Here is a 25563-nt window from a genome sequence, read left to right as displayed (position 1 = left end):
GCCCTGCAACGACCCATCCAAACCTCAGTCGTAATAGTTCCAGCACCCTTTCAAAGGTGTAATTCTATAGTTTAACTCACAGGCCTGTAAGCATGGCCACACCCTGAAACTCTTCTTTCCTCAGATCACTTCTATACTGAGGATCTCAAGTCTCTAAAATGCCCCTCGTGGACCACAATCTCCTAGTCTTCAATTTCTCCACGGTCCCCACTCCCCGCTTTTGCTCTCACTGCAACCTCCAGCCTCTGGAGGTTTCCCTAAGGCTTGGTTCACTGGTATTCACTGGACTCCATGGGCAGCCATTTCAAACTGGCTGTCTCCAGGAATGAGAAAAATACCGCCGTTTTATGGAGACTTTCACAATTCAGAAAGGGCCTGTCTCAGGCCTCCTCTTATTTGATTTCATTTGCAATACATCTTCTTTTTCTTCCTCTTAAAAGAGTAGCAGAGGGGACTTTGCGAGGCCCCAGGAAGCTTGCTGACTGGAGTGAGCTATTTGTAATTTTATCCTGCCTGCCTCAGTGGCTCACAGCGGCAAGAGGGTAGCCCATGCCCGAGGGTTACCTGCGACCATGCCTCAGCACAGTCTGCCTCGGTAGCATCAGATGCCAACCAAATAAGCAGCTCTAGCCTGCAAAGCAATACAAGCTCTACGGAGCAGTCAACAGTGCATGCCAGCAGGGAGGCAGTCAGAAAAACAACAGTTGTGTTGAACCAAAGCTCTCCACGGAGCTGGCTCAGAAGACGAAGTTAAAATAAGTCCAACAAAACCTAACCATGACTAAAATGGGTATGTGTCTTTTTGCTTCCAGCCACCTTGAAAAAGTAACAACGATGCAATACTACAAATCTTCAGTTAATTAATTCAAGTTTTTGGCAGCAAGCTTCTTACCCCCAGCCTGCATTGTGTACCATCTGTCTATGTGAATATTCAGTTCTCACCCACAACCTGCTTCCTAACCCTTGGTATAAATGTATCTCCTCAAAACCCAGGAAAACGCTCTGTTGGGGGTGGGGGGAAGGACTTATATTTTAAATAAACTGATCTCATTACTTTACAACCTGCTGCTGCCACCTCCTGAGTTAATGAAGCAGCACCTCCCCATCCGTGAACAAGAGTTAAGTGTTTAAGAGGAAGAATTCTCACTGGTCAATCAGATGGCAAATTTTCTGCACACAGAGAAAGAAAAGCTTAATTCTGTTACCTCTAACTGACTTCGCCTCTCAGCAATCACACGTTCATCCTTGTTTCCAAATAGTTTCTTTGGAGGGAATTCAAGAGTCGCGAGCTGAAATACATATTTTATAAGAGAGGCATTAATATCACACCTGTGATCTTTGGGCTATTATTAATCCATTATTTGGAATCTCTATCATGGTGGGGGGGGGAAGAGAAAGAGGTTGGAAGTTTAAAGATGGTAGGACCTGCCTTGCTTAGCCACCAACCGTGTGACCTTGAACAGACCAGGCAAGGCTCCACAAGGGTCACCCGAGAGGCAGGATGATGGGGCCTCAAAGGAAGGACAGACTTGAGCCTCAGTGTTTTGTCCTAGACGACATAGTAGACACTTTGCCAGGTGGTGTTTCACATGTTTTATTTTTTAAAACACAAGTTTGTTCTTCTTTTAGTCCCCTTCTAATACTAGAATTCAATTATATTTGTGTTGACATGAGAATTTGAAAACTCAACAAGCATACTACCTGAACATTTTGTAAGAGTTCTGTAAACTTTCCATATTGCCTTTCCTCAGCTTCTACTGCAAATGCACATGGCCCATGTGAAAAGAAGGCTTCTCTTTCAATCTTTTCTCCTTGTCTCCTAGAGAATAAAGGTTTAGAATTTGCTGGAGCCAGGTCTTGGAATTTCATAGGTATTTTCCTTATGCTTCTTTTCTTGGAAGTATAAAAATCATAACGAAAAGGTAAGTTTTCTTATAGACTCCAAGGCAAGAAAGAGCTCTATAATCTGGCGGAAACCTGACCAGCTCGTGTGGATTTGGTTGAATGAACACTGAGCAGCAATAATTGCTGGTGTTGATAAAATTCACTATTTCCTTCCTTCCTCGCCCTGTCAGGTTCAGACACACTGAGAGGTCAACAAAGCATTATCAAGGAAAAAAAAAAAGAACATTTCTCCCACAATATAGGTCACAGTGTGCCACAAAATTCCTATTTTATACATATGCAAACCTTGGCTGATTTATATTGCCACAGTGGGAATCAAAAATTAAGAACTAACATCTGTATGTATAGGACTTTGAAAACTTAGTACTAAAGGAGAATATACATACAGCAAAATGCACATATCCTAAGTGAACAATTGGTGAATTTTCAACATCTCAACACACTGTAACCACCACCCAGATCAAAAGAGAACACCCCTGGCCGCCCAGGAACCCCTGGCACTCCCCTCCTGTCCTGTAAAAGGCTGGCGCTAGCCTGACTTCTAACAAAATGGTTTAGTTTTTCCCATTTTTCAGCTTCAACACATGGCATGAACCCTTTTGTGTCCACCGTCATCGCTCTACCTCATGTGTGCGAGGTCCACCCATGTTGCCATGTGTAGCAACAGTTTGCTCATTCCTGTGGCTGAACAGCATCCCGCCATGTGAACATTCCACCACTAGCCTGTTCAGTCTCTGGTTATTGGGCTTTTGGCTGGTTTCCACTTCCTGGCCCTTAGGCATTGTGCTGTTATGAACATTTTCCTATAGGTTTTCCATACGTTTCCTATGAACATATGTAGGGATTCCTGCTGGTCATAATCTGAAGGGTGAAAATGCTAGGTCATATGGAATGCTACGTGTTCAGCTGTACCTGAAGTTATCAAATGGTTTCCCAAAGCAGTTTTACCACCAACACTCCCACCAGCAGTGACTGAGAGACGCAGTGGCTTCAGATCCTCACCAGCGCCTGGTGCTGTGGTCTTTTTCATCTTGGCAATGCTGCTGGGTATGCCGTGATTTCTACTGTGGTTCAGATTTGCATTTTCCTAATGAGCCATGATGTCGAGCATCTTTTCACATGCTCATTGACCATCTGGTTACTCATTTGCGGGAAGTGTCTGTTCAACTCTTTGGGCCATTTTTTATTGGGATATGCCTTTTTCTTATTAAGAGTCATTCTTCCTTTTCCCTCTCTTCGAGGTGTCTTTGATGACTTTAGAGCCCTTTTACGAAGTTAGTAGAAGTCAGAGGTTTGCTCCTTTCAAACTCAAGTGCTCTTTCTACCCCAAGCCTTGGAGTGGGTGGGGTTTGGGACCTCCTGCTCCTTCTCTCACCAATGTTCCAATTTGGTTGCTTACAGGCAACTTTAAAATCTGTTCAAGGTAAAGTGAAAGGCCATGGGCACCGAAGTAAGACAGACCTAGTTTGAATCCTGACCACTAACTAGCTAACTACTTTGTTTCTCTGAGCCTGAGTATTCTCTGCTGAAAAAAAAACACAGGCAATGGTAGTAAATGTTACCAGTTATCTGTGAAGATTTAGTGAAGCAATGCCGAATGGGCCTTAGCTACTCTTACTATTTACTAGAGATCTGGTAATTACTAAGAAAGCAGCATGCCACATCCCTGGTTCCCTGTCCCCATCCCTGGAATGGTGATGTGGCTTCAAGGAGCAAAGGGGCTTCTGGAACCCTGACTTCACTGGCACAAACACACTTCCCATATGTTGCAGGTTAGAGAAGACAGGTACCCAGAACGTGTCTTTTGGGCTTCGTCCAGCCTCGATTTCATCTTGTACAAATGTGTTCCCCCACCAAATGCAGTGATGCTGAAGGCTTGGCAAGCATGCTTTCACAGTTGGTTGTTTGTTTCTTATGTGGCTGATGAGGTGACGTGGTTTCTGTCAGGGGAAATTTACAGCCATACTTGCATGCTCGCTCAGAACTGGTGCACTGAAAGGACCCTCTGGCAGCTGAACTAGGTGGGAAGCAAGCATTTAAATTTCCTCGTAGTCAATGGTAGTATGTACTCCACCCTGGGATGGAGGCTAGTATCTTGTGCTACGACAATCCACCCTGTGAAATAACTGTGTATAAATTATCTATAATACAGATTTTAGGAAGAAAAGGGCAACCTTAAATGGCACTGAGGCACATAATCATAGGACTATAATATTCAACAATCTAACTTCAGAGATAAAGAAACACAGGGTCAGAGGTCAGTGACTTAGAATGGTTCCAAGTCATGGGGTGGCTGAGTCAAGACGAGGAACCAGGACTGACTCTAGGTTTTCATAACAAGGCTGTAAAGTGAGTCCACAGAGTATGGAAGACCCTTCTGAAGTCCTTGAGAACCTAGGACCCAAATAAAAGACAGTAACCCCTCCCAGTGTGTATTAACCAGGAAAATGATGGACAGCTGCTGGCAGTAGTCAACAGGCCCACCAGGAGCTGTCAACAAACCTCACTGAGGACCTGCACCAACAAGGGAGCAGGAAAGTGACAGGGGTCAGTGACCACGGTGGGAATAACAGGAACGGGATGGTCTGGAGGCAGGGTCCTGGGAAGTCTGTCCTGGGATTATTAGCTCCTGTCAACTGACTCCTCACAAAATAAAACATAAGAAGGATGGAGGTGAAGTGTTACAGGGAGGGAGAGAAGGAACGGGAGCAGAAGTTCCCACGTGATTCATGATAAATGCACGCAACGGGGTCCATGTCCTTTTGATGGGGCTGGGACATGAACAAACTGAAGGAGAAAGGTAAGGGCATGAGGCAAGGTATTGCCTCCATTAAAATAATTATATTTACATCAGAAACAGCTTTCCAACCTCTTCCCTCTGACAGAATGGAAACTACCTCCATTTCTCCTTTTCAGAGAATCTTGACAGTGCTGTTCAGGCTTCGTTATCTGTAAGCTCTTAGGTTGAATGAGATGAAATTGCCAGTTTGGAAGTTAAAAATGGTTGAATAGCAGCAATTCCATAAGGTTAAACCCCTTATAAAACTTCTGACATTTTAATTTAAACATCTTTATTGGAGTATAACTGCTTTGCAATGGTGTGTTTCTGCTGTATAACAAAGTGAATCAGCTATACATATACATATATCCCCATATCCCCTCCCTCTTGCGTCTCCCTCCCACCCTCCCTATCCCACCCCTCTAGGTGGTCACAAAGCACAGAGCTGATCTCCCTGTGCAATGCAGCTGCTTCCCACTAGCTATCTATTTTACACTTGGTAGTGTATATATGTCCATGTCACTCTCTCACTTTGTCCCAGCTTACCCTTCCCCCTCCCGAGTCCTCAAGTCCATTCTCTACGTCTGCATCTTTATTCCTGTCCTGCCCCTAGGTTCTTCAGAACCATTTTTTTTTTAGATTCAATATATGTCTTAGCATATGGTATTTATTTTTCTTTCTGACTTACTTCACTCTGTATGACAGTCTCCAAGTCCATCCACCTCACTACAAATAACTCAATTTCATTTCTTTTTATGGCTGAGTAATATTCCATTGTATATACGTGCCATATCTTCTTTATCCATTCATCTGTCGATGGACACTTAGGTTGCTTCCATGTCCTGGCTATTGTAAACAGAGATGCAATGAACATTGTGGTATATGTCTCTTTTTAAATTATGGTTTTCTCAGGGTATGTGCCCAGTAGTGGGATTGCTGGGTCATATGGTAGTTCTATTTTTAGTTTTTTAAGGAACCTCCATAGTGTTCTCCATAGTGGTTGTATCAATTTACATTCCCACCAACAGGGCAAGAGGGTTCCCTTTTCTCCACACCGTCTCCAGCATTTATTGCTTGTAGATTTTTTTGATAATGGCCATTCTGACCGTGTGAGGTGATACCTCATTGTAGTTTTGATTTGCATTTCTCTAATGATTAGTGATGTTGAGCATCCTTTCATGTGTTTGTTGGCAATCTGTATATCTTCTTTGGAGAAATGTCTATTTAGGTCTTCTGACCATTTTAAAAATATGGAATGCTTCACTAATTTGCGTGTCATCCTTGCACAGGGGCCACGCTAATTTTCTCTGTATTGTTCTAATTTTAGTATATGTGCTGCCGAAGTGAGCACAAAACTTCTGACATTTTTAAATGACCACTAGGCTGAAGATACATTCCCAGCTGCTTTTACCTGCCAAGGGTAAATATTCTCAGTTGAGGGATTGTTGATTGGCTACATCTAAACCAATATTCTTTCAAAAGAATGTTCAAGCACTCAAAAATAAAACAGAACTAGAAATATCTTATATTTTAAAAATGCAACACTAAAATAGCCAAGGAGTTGGGGAAACAGTAACAGTACAGGTGGCACGGAAGCCATTTAGGGGCCAATAGTTGTTGACACAGAAGGGATTAGGTTGCTACTCTCAACAACGGCCTGTCTTTTGAAAAGAAAAAAAAAAAAGACCATCATAGTCTTTACTTGGATTAAAGGGTGCAGGAACTGCTGCTTCATTCTTACTATAAAATCCTTATAATCCTTTATATCTTTACTATTATATAAATCCTTAGAAGGGTTTAGAAATCTGGGGTAGAAGAGAGGCCTGAACTTTTTCTCTCCCCAGGTACAAAGTGACCACCTCATTTATTTTGAAACAGAACAGCAAAAGCAATCCTCTGTAGGGTTCATTTCCGGATTGTGAATTATTTAAAGTGTCCACATGTTTTTAAAAATGTACAATTTACTAAGATAGAAAGAGCCACTGGTCAGGACAAATAATGTGCCTGGAGAGCCAAAAAAAGGAAAAGATCTCTTCTATTTTGCAGAAAGCGCTGCTGTCTGAAAAGTAATATTTCCAACAAATTAAGAATACAAGAGAGGCTCAGAGAGGGGGTGACTGTCCCTGACTTTTCCTGTCATGTCCTACCTACACTGACATCTATTGTTTATTTGTTTGTTTGCTTGGCTTCTTAAGTTAAACAGCAAATTGAAAATAAAATCAATGATATAATTTGTACATTTACATTTCTTCTCAAGTTCTTTTTAGTTAATTTTTTTTTCATTTTTATCGCTTCATTTTTGAATCTAGCAGATGGTCGAGATCTGATTTCCATGAGAAATGCTGTCAGGAAGAGTAGAAGGCATCCGTGGGTGGAGGAGAGATTCCTCTTTGATTTCCTTTGTAACCTCTGACAAAGGAAATAGTGTCCTACATTTCTAAAAATTAAAGTTCCTGAAGTTCCATATGCCTCACAACTACTCAATTCTAGAGGAATTCAGATAAATATTTCTGATTTATATAAAAATGATCAAGATACTTGGGACTCAGTAATGAGGAAAAAATCATTTTCTTTCTTTTTATAAGATTTCATTTTCTGTCAGAACCAGCTTGCTAGTTTCTACCAGAAAAGTATGTTGGGATTTTTTATCGGGATTGTACTGAATGTACAGGTCATTTTGGCAAGAAGTGACATCATAAAGTCTCAAGTACACCATTCCATGAAAAAGTAAAAAGATTTCATTTTCATAAAGAGCAAAACCCATCATTTCCCCCTTATAGCTTTCACAGATAAAGTCTCATGTTAAAAAAATATGATTGCCATGGAAATAATCTTTCTACAAACCGTAACACCTGATGGAACAGCTCGGGTTAAAGACGGTGGAGTAAAGCCTTTATTTGCATCCCTTCACACCTTCAAAAGCACCAAGAACGACAAGAGATGAAAAGCAGAGTTCCCTGTCAATCCCTGAAACTAACACAACATTGTAAATCAACTATACTCCAATAAAAATTAAAAAAAAAAAAAAAAAGTAAAGACTCTGACACCAAAGTAGGAAACCACTGCAGCCCACACGCAGGCCAGCAGCCGCTGGGAGCCCAGCCTCCCTGTCATCCTCTCCAGGCCACAGGCCACAAGCTGTCCACCAGGGTCGGCATCCAAGCCCCCAGGTATTGCATGACGCTGATGTTAAAGACTAAAGCTGGGGACAAGCAGAAGGTGGGGGGAACCCACAGCAAAGAGGCGGGCAGTAGGGGCCTGTGTGGGGAGAACCCAGAGCTGCTCAAGGTGTTGGCAGAGAAAACAGGCCAGAGGCAGGCACCTGGCTTTACTGCCACAGACAGTGACCCACTGCCCCCGCGAACACCAGAAAATAAGATGTGCCTCGATGCGAAGGGAAAAACTGGTGGAAAAAAATTCAGAAAAATTCCAGGCAAAGGTTTAGGCGTGTGGTAGCTTGCTGCCTCCCCCTCCCCAGGGTCTGTCCCTTCCTTGTCCCCATGATTCACTGGTGTTTTCCCCTAAAATTAGTCCATTTCACTTAAAGATGAGAAATAATTAGAAGGAACTGAAACTGAACTATGAATAAAAAGGGTAGGTGAGGAGATACTGAATAAAAGAGAAGCAAAAGGCAGATAAAGAAGAGGTACAAGAAGGACTGACCAAAGACAAGAAGAACTCAGGGAAGAAATTATCCACAGTCTTAAGGAACCACAAACACCCATAAAAAAGAACCGAAAGCAGGAAGCGATACACAGGTTGAAAGAAGAGACTGCAGTGGGGGGAAAAGGGCAGAAAACTGAGCCAGCTGGTGGAGAAATGGCTGATTCCAGGACTGGGATGGGGACCACGTAAGATGAGCCCAAAGCATCTTGTAGTGCCAGAGATCAAGGAAGTGCTCAGAACCAAAAGCACATTGGGGCTTCCATGGTAGTGCAGTGGTTAAGAATCCGCCTGCCAACGCAGGGGACACAGGTTCGAGCCCTGGTCCAGGAAGATCCCACATGCCGCGGAGCAGCTAAGCCCGTGTGCCACAACTACTGAAGCCCGTGCGCCTATGGCCTGTGCTCTGCAACAAGAGAAGCCACCGCAATGAGAAGCCCGCTCACTGCAACAAAGAGTAGTCCCCTGCTCACGGCAACTAGAGAAAGCCCATGCACAGCAACGAAGACCCAATGCAGCCAAAAATAAATAAATAAAATAAATTTTTAAATTTTTAAAAATTAAAAAAAGAGATGGAAGATGTATTTAAAACCAAAAGCACAATGATGGGAGTGTGTCACAGGGACACAGGTGCCGATGCAAAGAGCTGCTGCAAACGGCCTAAGTTGGAAAAACGTGAAAAACAAAATTTAAAAAAATGTATTGGCTTAAAACCCAAAATACGATGAAATAAACAAGTAAATAAATAAATGGGGAAGAAGAAACAAGCCACCCATTCAGAAGAATTCCAAGTAACTAATGTAGATACCTCACCCTCCAGGAAGTGGGCGCATCTCTCTCCACCCCTAAAACATGGGCTCTGCAGAATGTGTGCTGTGCAGTGCCTTCCTTCCCAAGAGAACAGTATAGAAAGGGGGGAACCAAGGAACCTCACAGGGGAGAAACCTCAGCCAGGAGATCAAGGTCAATCTCAACAGTGGTAAGTCACACTGATGGTGTGTGTCCTTCATATGATGTGATGATAATGACACTTTACCTCCGTGGTTTTTCTCCCCCAAACCCAAATGTCTAATCATGAGAAAAACAGGCATATCCCAATTGGGAACATTCTCTAAAATACCTGACCATCATTCCTCACAATATCAAGGTCATTAAATATAAGGAAAGTCTGAGAAACTTTCACAGCGAAAGGGAGCCTAAGGAAACATGATGACTGAATGTAATGTGGTATCCTGGATGGGATACTGGAACAGAAAAAGGACATTAGGTAAAAATTAAGGAACTCGCAAAAGTACAGACTTTAGTTAATAATAATAATAATGTATCAGTGTTGGTTCACTAGTGGTGACAAATGCCCTATACTCATGTGAACTGTTAACAGGGAAAGTGGGTATGGGATATATGAAAACTCTGTATTACCTTCACATTATTTTTCTGTAAAACTAAAACTATTCAAATAGGACTTCTGGTTTCTGATCTGATACGTAAGGAGCTTAGAAGTTGTGACGTCTGTCCTCACAAGAAAAAAAAACTGAGAAAACTGAAAATCAAGAGCTCTTCCCGGATCCATCAGAGAATTAAGGCCACAGGGCAAACTACTGTCCCCCATCCGGAGAGACAGACAGGCAGAAACAGAGAAGCACTGCTTAGCTGGTGCTGAAGCTCACAACTGCAGCCAGTTTTTGTAGGAACACTTTAAACTGCAATCGACGAACTGCTGGAGGCTCAGTGTAGCCTAGCATGAGCATTAAAAAAACTCCAGAGGAGCTGCGTTTTCCATAACTTTTGTGACCTTTACCTCCAGAAGTCCCACCAGATTCTCACTGTGAAGAAGAATCCCTTTGGTTCTGCAGAAGGTGCTGGGGGCGGGGATGGTGGGGTGGTAACCTTCTGAAATACACCCAGAGTGCTCTCCCTCAAGGGAAACTGTTTTCCCAGAATCTAACCACTTTGGGTTTTACCAAAGCCCAACTGTTCGGGGGTGGGGGGGAGTGGAATGCCCCCTGCAGGTTTCACTAAGAGACTGAGACCTAATCACAGGCCTACAGACCCTCCAACACACACATCCCACCACCACGCCAACAGGGCTCCTGCAAGACAACGGGACTGCAGCTAAAGGAAGCGCGAGCCTCAGGGTCTATTTAAGAAGCTTCTGGGAAAACCCAAAGACAATAGCGGAAACACAAACAAGGGCACTTGAGGACATTTTTGCCACTGACACCACAGCCAGGGCAATTGTAGCCTATATGGTAGCCAGATAAATATAAAACTGCACACTAAAGGCCTATCTACCTCAGCTCCATTCACATGACACACCATCTTTCAACAAAAATTACAATGCATGCTAAAAGGCAAAAAACAGTCTGAGACTATTCTAAAATGAAAAAAGCTGATTGAAAAAAGGAAATCCAGTGCCTCCACACCCTGCACCCCTGCCCCCTCCTCCCCCACTGTCTACATGCTCAAAAAAAAAAAAAAAAAAGAGCAAGAAGAACTCAAGAAAGAGACGAGAGAAACAAAAACAGTAGAAGAAAAACAGTAGTAGAAAGTCCCAGTAGAGGAAACAAAAGTAGCATGAAGACAATAAAAACACAGGTTAGCCTATGGCATATAGAGCAGAGAAAATAACAAGGCAAAATGAAAAATGCTAAGGGAAATAAAACGTGACCCAAGAGGTTTATAAGTAACAGAGAAATGTCTTTAAAGTGTGCAGTCCACAGGCAGACGTTCTCAAGCGCATAAGAACTCAGGTAAAACACATCAAGGTGAACCTTTCAAAAATGTACAGGATGACCAAAAATATCCAACCAAGAGACAGCACGATACAAGGATCTGAGGAACGAAGCAACCACTGTAAATACCACCTCTACTTAAACCCACAACTAAGACAGAATTATGCATAATTTATGTATAAAAAAGGAAACTACACATAATTTATGTATAAAAGAATGTGATATATCATGACTTTATAAAATATAATTTTTAAAATTGGGTAGGTGGGAGTAAATAAAATGTGATAATCTTATCTTTGTTATGAGTCAATTGATTATTTTTTCAATTTAATTTTTTTATACAGGTTCTTATTAGTTATCTATTTTATACATATTAGTGTATAAAATATACATATTTTATTATACACTAATATTATACACTAATTTATACATAATAGTGTATAAAATACTATACACTAATATACATACATGTTAGTGTCAACCCCCATCTCCAGATTCAACCCACCACCACCCCACCCCCGACTTTGACCGTTTGGTTAATAAGTCTGTTCTCTACACCTTTGTTTCTATTTCTGCCTTGCAAACCGGTTCATCTGCACCATTTTTCTAGATTCCACATATATGTGTTAATATACGATATTTTTCTCTTTCTGACTTACTTCACTCTGTATGACAGTCTCTAGGTCCATCCATGTCTCTACAAATGACCCAGTTTGGTTCCTCTTTACGGCTGAGTAATATTACATTGTATATATGTACCACATCTTCTTTAATCATTCATCTGTCGACAGGCATTTAGGTTGCTTCCATGACCTGGCTATTGTAAATAGTGCTACAATGAACACAGGGGTGCATGTGTCTTTTTGAATTATGGCTTTCTCTGGTATATGCCCAGTACTGGGACTGGTGGGTCATAAGGTAATTCTATTTTTAGTTTTCTAAGGAACCTCCATACTGTTCTCCATAGTGGCTGTATCAATTTACATTCCCACCAACAGTGTAAGAGGGTTCCCTTTTCTCCACATCCTCTCCAGCATTTGTTGTTTGTGGATTTTCTGATGATTCCCATTCTAATACCTCATTGTAGTTTTGATTTGCTTTTCTCTAATGATTAGTGATGCTGAGCAGCTTTTCATGTGCCTCGTGGCCATCGGTATGTCTTCTTTAGAAAAACGTCTTCTACCCATTTTTGGATTGCGGTGTTCGTTTCTTTAATATTGAGCTTCATGAGCTGTTTATATATTTTGGAGATTAATCCTTCATCCGTTGATTTCTTTGCAAATATTTTCTCCCATTCTGAGGATTGTCTTTTCATCTTGTTCATAGTCTCCTTTGCTGCGAAAAAGCTTCTAAGTTTCATTAAGTCCCATTTGTTTGTTTTGTTTTGTTTTTATTTCCAATACTCTAGGAAGTGAGTCAAAAAAGATCCTGCTGTGACTTATGTCAAAGTGTGTTCTTCCTAGGTTTTCCTCTAAGAGTTTTATGGTGTCCGGTTTTACATTTAGGTCTTTAATATATTTTGCGATTATTTTTGTGTATGGTGTTAGGGAGTGCTCTAATTTCATTCTTTTACATGTAGCACTCCAGCTTTCCCAGCACCATTTATTGAAAAGACTGTCTTTTCTCCATTGTATATCCTTGCCTCCTTTGTCATAGATTAGTTGACCACAGGTACGTGGGTTTATCTCTGGGCTTTCTCTCCTGTTCCACTGACCTATATTTCTGTTTTTGCGCCAGTACCACACTGTCTTGATTACTGTGGCTTTGCAGTATAGCCTGAAGTCAGGGAGTCTGATTCCTCCAGCTCAGTCTTTTTTCCCTCAAGATTGCTTGGGCTATTCAGGGTCTTTCTTTTGTGCCTCCATACATATTTTAAAATGTTTTGTTCTAGCTCTGTAAAAAATACCATTGGTAATCTGATAGGGATTGCACTGAATCTGTAGATTACTTGGAGTAGTACAGTTATTTTCACAATATTGATTCTTTCAATCCAAGAACATGGTATCTCTCCATCTGTTTGTGTCATCTTTGATTTCTTTCATCAGTGTCTTATAGTTTTCTGAGTACAGGTCTTTTACCTCCTTAGGTAGGTTTATTCTGAGGTATTTTATTCTTTTTGTTGCAGTGGTGAATGGGATTGTTTCCTTAATTTCTCTTTCTGACTTTTCATTGTTAGTGTATAGGGATGCAAGAGATTTCTGTGCAGTAATTTTGTATCCTGCAACTTTACCAAATTCATTGATTAGTTCTAGTAGTTTTCTGGTGGCTTCTTTAGGATTCTCTATGTATAGTATCATGTCAACTGCAAACAGTGACAGTTTTACTTCTTCTTTTCCATTTTGTATTCCTTTTCTTTTTCTTCTCTAATTGCCATGGCTAGGGCTTCCAAAACTGTGTTGAATAAGAGTGGCAAGAGTGGACATCCTTGTCTTGTTCCTGATCTTAGAGGAAATGCTTTCAGTCTTTCACCATTGAAAATGTTTGCTGTAGCTTTGCCATATATAGCCTTTATTATGTTGAGGTAGGTTTCCTCTATGCCCACTTTCCAGAGAGTTTTTATCATAAATGGGTGTTGAATTTTGTCAAAAGCTTTTTCTGCATCTATTAAAATGATCATATGGTGTTTTTTTTTTTTTTTTGAGGTATGCGGGCCTCTCACTGTCGTTGTCTCTCCCGTTGCGGAGCACAGGCTCTGGACGCGCAGGCTCAGCGGCCATGGCTCACGGGCCTAGCCGCTCCACGGCATGTGGGATGTTCCCAGACTGGGCCACGAACCCATGTCCCCAGCATCAGAGGTGGACTTTCAACCACTGCGCCACCAGGGAAGCCCCATCATATGGTTTTTATTCTTCAATTTGTTAATATGGTGTATCACACTGATTGATTTCAGTACATTGAAGAATCCTTGCATTTCTGGGATAAATCTGACTTGATCATGGTGTATGATCCATTTAATGTACTGTTGGATTGTTTGCTAGTATTTTGTTGAGGATTTTTGCATCTATATTCATCAGTGACATTGGTCTGTAATTCCTTTGTTTGTAGTATCTTTGTTTGGTTTTGCTATCAGGGTGATGGTGGCCTCATAGAATGAGTTTGGGAGTGTTCCTTCCTCTGCAATATTTTGGAAGAGTTTGAGAAGGATGGGTGTTAGCTCTTCTCTGTTTGATAGAATGCACCTGTGAAGCCATCTGGTCCTGGACTTTTGTTTGTTGGAAGATTTTTAATCACAGTTTCAATTTCACTACTTGTGACTGGTCTGTTCATATTTTCTATTTCTTGCTGGTTCAGTCTTGGAAGATCATACCTTTCTAAGAATTTGTCCATTTCTTCCAGGTTGTCCATTTTATTGGCATAGAGTTGCTTGTAGTAGTCTCTTAGGATACTTTGTATTGCTGCAATGTCTGTTGTAACTTCTCCTTTTTCACTTCTAATTTTATTGGTTTGAGTCCTCTCCCTCTTTTTCTTGATGAGTCTGGCTAATGGTTTATCAATTTTGTTTATCTTCTCAAAGAACCAGCTTTTAGTTTTACTGATCTTTGCTATTGTTTTCTTTGTTTCTATTTCATTTATTTCTGCTCTGATCTTTATGATTTCTTTCCTTCTGCTAACTTTGGGTTTTGTTTGTTTTTCTTTCTCCAGTTCCTTTAGGTGTAAGGTTAGATTGTTTATTTGAGATTTTTCTTGTTTCTTGAGGTGGGCTTGTATAGCTATAAACTTCCCTCTTAGAACTGCTTTTGCTGCATCCCATAGGTTTTGGATCGTCATGTTTTCATTGTCATTTGTCTCTAGGTATTTTTTGATTTCCTCTTTGATTTCTTCAGTGATCTCTTGGTTATTTAGTAACGTATTGTTTAGTCTCCATGTGTTTGTTCCTTTTTTTTCTCTGTAATTCATTTCTAATCTCATAGCGTTGGGTCAGAAAAGATGCTTGATATGATTTTAAATTTCTTAAATTTACTGAGGCTTGATTTGTGACCCAAGATGTGATCTATCCTGGAAAATGTCCTCTGCGCACTTGAGAAGAAAGTGTAATCTGCTGTTTTTGGATGGAATGTCCTATAAATAGCAATTAAATCTATCTGGTCTATTGCGTCATTTAAAGCTTGCGTTTCCTTATTAATTTTCATTTTGGATGACCTGTCCATTGGTGTAAGTGAGGTATTAAAGTCCCCCACTATTACTGTGTCACTGTTGATTTCCTCTTTTATAGCTGTTAGCATTTGCCTTATGTACTGAGGTGCTCCTATGTTGGGTGCATATATATTTATAATTGTTATATCTTCTTGGACTGATCCCTTGATCATTATGTAGTGTCCCTCCTTGTCTCTTGTAACATTATTTTAAACTGTATTTTATCTGATATGAGTATTGCTACTCCAGCTTACTTTTTATTTCCTTTTGCATGGAATATCTTTTTCCATCCCCTCACTCTCAGTCTGTATGTTTTCCTAGGTCTGAAGTGGGTCTCTTGTAGATAGCATATAGATGGGCCTTGTTTTTGTATCCATTCAGCAAGCCTGTGTCTTTTGGTTGGAGCATTTAATCCATTCGCATTTAAGGTGATTATCAATATGTATGTTCCTATGACCATTTTCTTAATTGTTTTGGGTTTGTTTTTGTAGGTCCTTTTCTTCTCTTGTGTTTCCCACTTAGAGAAGTTCCTTTAGCATTTGTTGTAGAGCTGGTTTGGTGGTGCTGAATTCTCTTAGCTTTTGCTTGTCTGTAAAGCTTTAGATTTCTCCATCGAATCTGAATGAGATTCTTGCTGGGTAATCTCTTGGTTGTCAGTTTTTCCCTTTCATCACTTTAAATATATCATGCCACTCCATTCTGTCTTGTAGCATTTCTGCTGAGAAATCAGCTGTTAACCTTATGGGAGTTCCCTTTTCCCTTGTTGCTTTTAATACTTTTTCTTTGTCTTTAATTTTTGTCAGTTTGATTACTATGTGTCTCAGCGTGTTTCTCCTTGAGTTTATCCTGCCTGGGAAGCTCTGCGCTTCCTGGACTTGGGTGGCTATTTCCTTTCCCATGTTAGGGAAGTTTTCGACTATAATCTCTTCAAATATTTTCTTGGGTCCTCTCTCTCTCTCTTCCGGGACCCCTATAATGTGAATGTTGGTGCGTTTAATGTTGTCCCAGAGGTCTCTTAGGATGTCTTCAATTCTTTTCACTCTTTTTTCTTTATTCTGTTCCACGACAGTGAATTCCACCACTCTGTCTTCCAGGTCACTTATCCATTCTTCTGCTTCAGTTTTTCTGCTATTGATTCCTTCTAGTGTATTTTTCATTTCAGTTACTTTGTTGTTCACCTGTTTGCTTGTTCTTTAATTCTTCCAGGTGTTTGTCCTTGAATTCTTCTAGGTCTTTGTTAAACATTTCTTGAATACTCTCGATCTTTGCCTCCATTCTTTTTCCGAGGTCCTGGATCATCTTCACTATCATTTTTCTGAATTCTTTTTCTGTAAGGTTGCCTATCTCCACTTCATTTAGTTGTTTTTCTGGGGTTTCATCCTGTTCCTTCATCTGGTACGTAGTCTTCTGCCTTTTCGTTTTGTCTATCTTTCTGTGAATGTGGTTTTCGTTCCACAGGCTGCAGAATTGTAATTCTTCTTGCTTCTGCTGTCTGCCCTCTGGTGGATAAGGCTATCTAAAAGGCTTGTGCAAGCTTGCTGCTGGGAGGGCCTGGTGGTGGGCCGAGCTTAGTAAAACTTTAATCCACTTGTCTGCTGATGGATGGGGCTGAGTCTCCTCCCTGTTGGTTGGTTGACCTGAGGCGACTCAGCACTGGACGCTACAGGCTCTTTGGTGGGGCTAATTTCGGACTCCGAGAGGGCTCATGCCAAGGAGTACTTCCCGGAATTTCTGCTGCCAGTGTACTTGTCCCAGCAGTGAGCCACAGCCACCCCCCACCTCTGCAAATCCCGCTAGCCTTCAACGTCTGGTTCTCTGGGAATTCCTCCTCCTGTTGCCAGACGCCCCCCCCCCCACTGGGTTGGGAAGCCTGATGTGGGGCTCATAACCTTTACTCCAGTGGGTGGATTTCTGTGGTATAATTGTTCTCCAGTTTGTGAGTCACCCACCCAGCAGTTATGGAATTTTATTTCATCGTGATTTCACCCCTCCTATCATCTCATTGCAGCTTCTCCTTTGTCATTGGATGTGGGGTATCTTTTTTGGTGAGTTCCAATGTCTTCCTGTCGATGATTTTTTAGCAGTTAGCTGTGATTCCGGTGCTCTCACAAGAGGCAATGAGTGCACGTCCTTCTACTCCGCCATCTTGAACCTGCCCATCTCAATTGATCATTTATAAGAGCGAAACAATACTGATAATTTATAAAATGGAAACACACCACATGAAAAGTAGCAACTACTGTTTTAATGGCTTTTATAATCTTTGTTCTTAATGTCACATATATTTTAGAGGCTGTGGTGGAGAAAAATTTAATTTGAATTTCATCAATTTCTTCAGTTTTACTTGATTTTCTTTCACTTCCATTAAATTCAAGTAAAATTAAATTTAATGTCTGTAATTAAAAATAGCATATCTAGTTTGAACCCAATGTTATAAAGTTATTTCATTCTTTCTTCCTGTTCTTGTTTGTCTCATTTTAATTTCTTTGTATCACTCTACATATCCATCCTGTTATCTGTGCCTATTTATTTAAGTACTTAAAGTAATGTTCATTAAATGGTAATTTAATTATATTTAGAGAATGATTTTGAATAATCTGTTGCTTCTTATATTATGTGGAACTTGTATAAATGAGCATGCATCATTTTTATAGAAACAATAAAAAGTGATTTTTTTTTTACATATTTAATGGAACAGTTAAATTAACACCATATGGCTTTTTCTTTTAATAACCTGGGATTTGGGGCAATCAGATTTCAAGTCTCAGCTCAGCAAAGAGGTGGTTGTATAATATCTCTAGTTCTTAGTTTCATCGTCTGTTAAAAATGAAGGAGTTGAACTGAGATATTTCCATTTTCAGCTCTGAAATTCTATATCTCAGGTACTGATGATTAAAATCTCTCTATGTTGAGTTACAAGTAGCACTTTAGATACCATGGAGATATTTTACCTATTAACTTGGCTATATTGCTTTTGAGGAGTGTACCTTTCTTCCCGTAAAATCTTCACAGCATTCTTATTTGAAGTAAGGGAAACGTGTACAGGGAAAATAGAGCCCAATATAATAATGAAATGTTACTTTTCAAAGGTTGTAGAATAGAAAAAGGGCAGAAACAAACGGGAATGCAGTATTCATGAGAAAACCCATAAAACTGTACCACTTCCTGCTATAACCATTATCCTTACAGCAGGAGTGGGAAATGATGCAAAGACAATTGAGCTCTTATGGGAAAACTGTACATTAAAGTTAAAAATGATGACTGAGGTCAAATATACTGGATATTTGTAAGAGACATGATAGGCCTAGAGAACACTGGAAGAAAACTGAACAACAGCCCTATGGCTTACTTTGTGTAATTATGAAATTTGATTATGCTGAGTAAAACATAGGAAACAAATGAGAATTAAAATAGCACATTTCTTTGGCCTAAGAGAAATAATGACAAGCTTATTCTGCAATTCAATAAAGAAAACATATTCTAAAGACAAAAGGACTTAAACAGAAGCCATTAAAAAAATGGAATCAGTGATTTTGAGGCTCACTGATTTCCAATGAAATTTGTCTTGCCCTTCTTTGCTGCTTGTGGAGTCTAAAAATCCAAGTGATCAACTTTATTTTGCATGTTCGAGAAACAAGCCCATAACTTTCAGGCTGAACAATAGCTCTATATGAAGAATTATCAATGGAGTAAGAAAAGACAGTGGCTCCTTATAGAACTAGCTAGCCAGTTTATGGAATTATTTGTGAATCTCAGTTTTGGGAAAATAAAAGCATTGAGTATCCATTTATTCATCAAGTTGGCTAGCTATATGTATATGTATAGATATGAGAAATACAGTCAGCATTCTCTGTTGCTTTGTAATATTTCTTAATGATCTTAATGACCTCAGAGTGAAATTTTCATCTACAAGCTGGCTTTTCCCTTTCTGATTCCCAGTGAACTGACACAGCCTGATTTCTTCTAAGAGTCACCACGCTCAAATCCTGACTTCAATGTTTATTACGTTAGAATAAGATAGGTCGGCCAGTCTGCTGCCATCAAGGAGACAAATTAAATGTAATGGAAAAGTGTGCTTTTATTAAAGGTCTTTCTCTTAGCCAAGTTCACTTTTTAGGTTAGCCAGGTGGTCTTGACGGCAACAGACAGCATAGGTTTTGATATATGGCATCGTTGTTCCTTTGTATATAAATAATGGCAGCCCTAATATAGAAAAGAAATTAAAGTGAGCAATAAAAAGTCTTGCCTATCTTTTATGATTTTACAACAATTAAGCAGCTAACACTGGATTATAAATCACTGAAGGGAAACTGAGAACAACAACAGTAATAAAGTATGGAATCTCTACTAATGAAAGGAAAATATCTGACTTTTGTTACCACCTAATAAAAGTGCACTTTATTGTCATTCCTCATTCACTAGGCATTTTCTTTACTCCTGGAATATTTGGCTACCTAACCAGTATCCAGTTTTTAAAGATTAGAGAGAAAAATTCTATACGGCAAATCTATATGGTCAAATCAGCTTTAACCTGTCTTTTTCCAGTAGACGTACCTACCTGACAACAGCCAGCATTTGAAACACCCACGCTCTGCAGGTTTGTGGTTGTAAATTTCAGCCACTCCAGCTTTTGAGGAATACAAATAATGAAAACTCATCAAAGGGCTGCCATAACTCTCCCAGCTGACTAGATGGAAGCATTTCTGACTACTCAAAATTAATAGTAGCTCCCAAGGCCTTATAAGAACAGCTGTCACTGAGAAATATACTCACAAACAAGTAATTCTCCCAGTTTGATTTGTTAGAGGCATGAAGCGGCAACTCTTCAGGGCAACCTAGATGGGTTATCAAAGGAGCAATGAGCTCCCGTAGACCTTTAATATGGTAATGTGAACGTACCATGCACTATTTATGAGCACGTGCTATGTGCCTCGCCCAGAGCCTGGTACATTCTAGACTCTCATTAAGGATCTGCTCAATGAACAAGGCAGAATCCTTTGCTGGTGGTCCATGTGGAACAGCCAGCAATTATAATTAGGACATTCCACCAACAGAAGCTGCTGTCCTGTCATCACTGAAGTGCTAAAACTTGGCGAGATCCTAGGTACAAAACCACATTTGGAAATGTATCAATACTTAGGACTGCCCTGACTTTGTTATATTTGGTATAAAATACAAAATAAAATAAAATCCCACTCCTCCCAAAGCCAGTACCAATTTTATTTAGGTATGAGCCAATGAAGACAGATTTGAGAACTTTAATAGATGTCCCAACAATTTTTCAAAGTGAGAAACATTTCAGATTTGTGAGAATTTCATATTGCATTTTTACGAATAATTATGCAGTTGAATCAAATCAAATGCTTGTATTTTCCGTCCGTTACTGTGATGCTAAATTGTCCCTTTCAGGGACTGAGACGTGACAGGAACCTGTCATTGCCATGACATTCAATAGAAGGAACCCCATTTCTAGTTTTCATCCATGGGGTCTCGCTATGTAACAGATTTTTCTAGGGAAGAGATTTTCTTCTTTCTGGCCTCATCTGGAGAACTCTGAAAACTCCCCCTTCTTGAGTAAACATGGTCATGGAGACTCAGGAGAAAGAAGAAGGACTAGGGGTCAGGAGACATGAACCTTGCCTGGGCCCCAAGTCTTGATGTGACTTTGAACAAAACTCTCCTTGGGGATCTGATTCCTCATTTCTAAAATGAAAAACCGGACTACCCAATCTTTAAGGCCCCTTGGAGTACTTGATTGTCTCATAATGTGCAAGTGGTTCCAGCCCACTGTTACAGAAGTTTCCCAGCTGGTTGAAGAGGAAAGCCTGGTACAAGTCTATGTTTCATAGTCTTTGGTGATCAAAGAGGCAATCAACATGTTTTCATTGTCTAGGTTTAAATGTGCCTGTCATTAATTTTGACAAGATTATTTGTCACTGGAAATCACCTTTTAGATTTGGTGATCTATAACAATGACTGTAATAATGAAAAATCAATAACGCTCCCAAGGTGGATGCGAAAGAAATGACAGGCAGCATCTTAACCAACGGTCCGGAGAGCATCATTTGGGGAATATTTTTTTCCCTAACTACACACTCTCAGATCCCATGTCAGACTTCCTGAATTAGAACTTCCTAGTTTGGGTCCTGGATCCACATGTCTCAGAAAAGCTTCCCAGCTAATTGGTGCCTTTTGCTCCCCAACCCACCTTTGAAAGAAGTGACTTAAATACTGATTATCTATCGGGTAGAGAGAATCATATGATACAAGCCATACAGTGAGGTAAGTGGGCCTCTGATAACGTACCAGGTCAGGAGGCCGGCAGCATTCTATGTTTGCCTACATAGCTGTGTGCTATTTAAAAATTCAAGGAGGCTGAGCGCTTGGCACGGCTGAATTTATCTAAGGTTTACTGAATGCTCCCTGTGGCTGTGGTTGGTAGCATTATAATTTGGGTGGTGGGTAGATTTGCAATTTTTATATTAAATTTGGAATGCTGGTTATAAAACTGTTTAGAATGCATTTCAGTGATGGATGGTAAATGGCTGTCTAAGACAAATACAAGGCCAACAGCCAGTTTCTTTTCTTTCCCTTTCTTGGTGCTACTTTGGGAAAATTACTTGGGAAATAAAGAAGGTTAAAAATGGTTCTATCAGTACAAACTGAAAGTTCATATACAAACTACATAAGCTCTTGCCCTAATCGTTTTCTTCTCTCCCAATGGTATTTACTGGGCACCCAGACACTGCCAGATGTGAGACTGAACAGTTGCTCTAACACAGCAATCTTTCATGTTTTACTCGAAGCCTCTGAAAATATTTTTCTCCCTTAGCTCCTTAACAGGGAGAAAGGAGCCCCCCTGGGGATATGGCTGATGGAGGCTGATCCTGTCTGACACTTAGGGACTCTGAAGACTCACTGTGATAACTCAGTTATGATGCAGACAGGCAACACACCTGTCCCAGTAACTTAGGCTCTCACCACACATGGGCAGTCAAGTTCCCTTAGCATTTATTTAGATTGTACATTTTAATACATAAAATATCCCATTTTCATGGTTCATCCTCCTGCCTCTGGGCAGAAGCACAAACCTGCTTCAGAATCACTATTAGCTAAGATTATAAAAGGGCCCTCAACAATCGACTCCAGTGAGTAACTGCTTCCACTGTGAGATGATTCTCCGGAGCCCATTAGGCTCCAGCCCTCAGGAGGGAAGTCTCCTTGTTAACTGTACTAAAAAAAAGTCCTCTACAAATCAGACAGGGGTTGGCATCTCTGGACCTCCTAGAAGGAGCAGCTCTCTCAGTGACCCTCTGATCTTCCAGCCCCATGTCCTACCACTTCATGAAATACATTCAGAGCCCACCAGACCACTCATCCAAAAGGGGAGAAGGGGATAGGACACTAGGTCTTCACTATTCATTCATTCTAATGGTTGAAAGGGGATGTGGTTTTAAAATAGTCCTTTCTCTTCAGCTTCTTGATGAGCTATGTTTTTGTCCTGACTGACTCTCAGACTATGACCTGGATCCACAGGTAAACTTCATGGACACTAGACATCAATAGTAACTCTGCCTCATCCGTAGAGAAAAGAGAAGACGACACTTACTGGGGCTCTGTTTCTGGGCACATAACTTGATTGATGTTTAAAAGGATTACACTGATTTTAATAGAGTGGGAAATGCATAGTTTTCATACAGATAAAGATCACTGCGGCAATGGTTTGCATGACAAAATTTCAAAGGCATGCTCTCCCGCAGATGCTGTACAATACTTTGTGGCTACTTTCAATAACATATTTCATCTGAGGCCCTCACAATCTTTTGCAAACTAGCTGTGGCATGATCATTTTACAGATGGGGAGTCTGAAAACACAGGGTTTAATCTGATGAAGATTCCACACAAGGTCAGCGAACGGGCACAGAGAAGGAAAGCCAGGAGGAGCTGTTATCTTGCACAACACATGTCAGCGTATAAAGAGGACAAACTAATTCAAAACAGAAGGCGAAGCTATTTAGAATCCAGAAAAAAAATGCTAAGCTGAAAGAACATAAATAAATAAAAATAAAACAATTTTTAAAACCTTGAATAATGCAGCACCTCTAGTGAGAGCTCAACCCACTCACACAGTGAATCTGGAAATAGAACGAGCACAACGCTTACACATGAGCCCAGTCACCGCGGGCAATCTGTTCTTCTTCCAGTATTATTCAGGACAGATAATTTAGTTTTCTTTTTTTATTCTGAAATTTGTCACCATACAAAATAATGCATTAAATTTTTCTTTGACTTCTGCTTTTTCCCTATCTTCAATCCCCACACCCCAGAGTTTCAGAGAATCCACTGACTTCTCATCCTTTCAATTTGTAAGTTCACTCTGCCTGTAATAACCCCTAGGTTCCTTCTATTTTCTTCACAGACATATGTTATACCTAATAATCAACAACCCTGCCTGCTTAAATTGGTTCACCACCCGAGTGAATATAAAGTATCCCTTGGAGGCCCTTCAGCTGACATCATTCTCCTTAAGGAGACATTATAGTAAATAAATAAGCAAATGAATGTGAGTCAACAGGGAGATGAAAAGACTTAGACGAATGACGGTTAAGGAATTCTTAAAACCCTCTCACTAATGGGGGTGAAGGCCCTCAGCGCTCTCAGCCCACCCAGTTTCTGTGTGTTCTTTCCTAATCTTGGTTTTTTGTAAATTAAGTCTTTAACAACAGTTGAGCAATTACGAAATTTCTTCACGGAGCAAGTCTGCACTTGCAGACATGTTGATATCTTCCAGAATGTCCATAGCGAAGTACTCACAGCAGCAAAACTCTGGAAACTACTCGTATGTCCATCAAGAGGATTCTGGGAACCTGATCAAGTGTTATGCCAACTTGGTACCACTGCTCATGGGAACATGATAAATTGCTTGATAAACCGATAAATTGTTTGCGGACCAGGGAAACGAGAGCTATTTGGTAGGAAGCCATACCGTAAGGCTTCTCTGAGTGAGGTGACTCCTGTAACTCAGCATGTCCCTCACGGGGACTCTGGACGTTCTGCCCAGGGAGTTGTGCCCAGAGAAAGTGCCTCTCCTGTTGCATAGGATTCTATGGCAGAGTGGTTCTCGAATCTTCCCCACGTGGGGCTCCTCTCCTAGCACCTAAGCTATTACCTGCGAGAGGTGGCGCAAAGAGAACAGCATCTGGACAGCTGTGTGGACTGCAGTGGACGCTGTTGCCAGACCCCCTCCGTGCCTCGGCCCTGCCGGGAAGCAGTGATCTCTGTCTTACATCGTTCCTGGGTCAGCCGGTGCCAAGCGTGGCCTATGGGAGTCCTGTGAGTCTGAATGTTTAGTTGGACCCAAGAAGACCTCCTGAGGGCATTGCAAATGGTTACTTCTGAGGATCAGATTAAGAGAAACTTTCACATTCTATGTATATATCTTTGAGTAATTTCAGTCTTTAACCATAAACATGTAACTTATTATCTGGAGAAAAAAAGACTACTGAAAGAAAAAAAAACCTCCATAAAAGGAACTGTCACATCAAACTCCTTTAGAGGTCTATGCCCAGGAAAACATGGCTAAGATTCCACAATGAAATGGGAATGAGTAGGATGTAACTTTAGACAAAGTTCTAAAAGATTAAAAGCTATAACCAAATCTACAGTTTTGAGGTGAATAAACATTCTCTATCTTGGTAAGTATATCACAAATTCTGGATATCCTGAATTCAAGTGTGTTTTTTCAATATTTTTTCAGCTTGATTAAGAATTTGGAACCTTGTATGACTAGATAAATTTAATACGTATTATTTAAAAAATGATCACCAACCATTTTGTTATGCAATTAAGACAGCAAGAGTAGTTTTCTATTTTCTAATTCCATAGAAATAATGAGTCCAATGTGGTGAAGGGATGAGGTAAATAAAACTTGTTCCCACTTGGCTATGAAACAGCCATTCCCTGAGAGGAAACTTTCAGTATTCTTCCATATGAACCCTTTGGCTTTCTTCCCTGAAGAAATACTGTCTTTAACAAGTCCAATAATTTCCAGGATGTTGTCAGGCCAAACTGCTACCCCATTTGGAGGTAGCTAATTACTTCAAGAAGATTGACATTATATACAATTATATGAACAGTTATAAGATGAATCATAATTGATGAATACCTATACACAGATTATTGATCTCAAGTCCCAACAAACACTCGGCAAGTAAGACGATGTGAAGTGAGGCTGCACAAAAGAAATGTCAACTTAACGAAAAAAATAAACCTGATATTTATCTTGATATTTAAGCTTCATCTTGAAAATGTTAAATGGACGATGCTGCCCTCTCACTGAAATAAGATTTA

At 40.4% G+C, this 25563-nt stretch overlaps 1 protein-coding gene and 1 non-coding gene across 5 annotated transcripts in view; both read right to left on the bottom strand.

The window, feature by feature from the left end:
- Window positions 1-25563, bottom strand: part of LOC111185022 (kinesin-like protein KIF16B) — a 300702-nt gene that overhangs the window by 37978 nt on the left and 237161 nt on the right. For 2 of the 4 annotated variants that reach the window (XM_022594146.2, XM_089896551.1), the window contains one exon: window positions 1206-1289. In XM_022594146.2, the coding sequence (XP_022449854.2) occupies window positions 1206-1289 (84 nt within the window). Of the gene's footprint in view, window positions 1-1205; window positions 1290-1701; window positions 1820-5110; window positions 24584-25563 lie in introns of those variants that run through there. The other 2 variants (XR_016387866.1, XM_089896552.1) reach the window with 2 other exon arrangements.
- On the bottom strand, window positions 5929-6035 carry LOC115803785 (U6 spliceosomal RNA). Its single transcript, XR_004024579.1, has one exon. It is a non-coding gene; the product is annotated as a U6 spliceosomal RNA (small nuclear RNA).

Source organism: Delphinapterus leucas, chromosome 15 (genome assembly GCF_059928025.1).
Source record: "Delphinapterus leucas isolate spDelLeu-1000000601 "Yukka" chromosome 15, BTC_Dleu_Yukka2, whole genome shotgun sequence".
In the NCBI taxonomy this organism is placed as follows: domain Eukaryota; kingdom Metazoa; phylum Chordata; class Mammalia; order Artiodactyla; family Monodontidae; genus Delphinapterus; species Delphinapterus leucas.
Note: the sequence above shows the minus strand (reverse complement) of the source record. Positions and strands in the feature narration are given on the sequence as shown.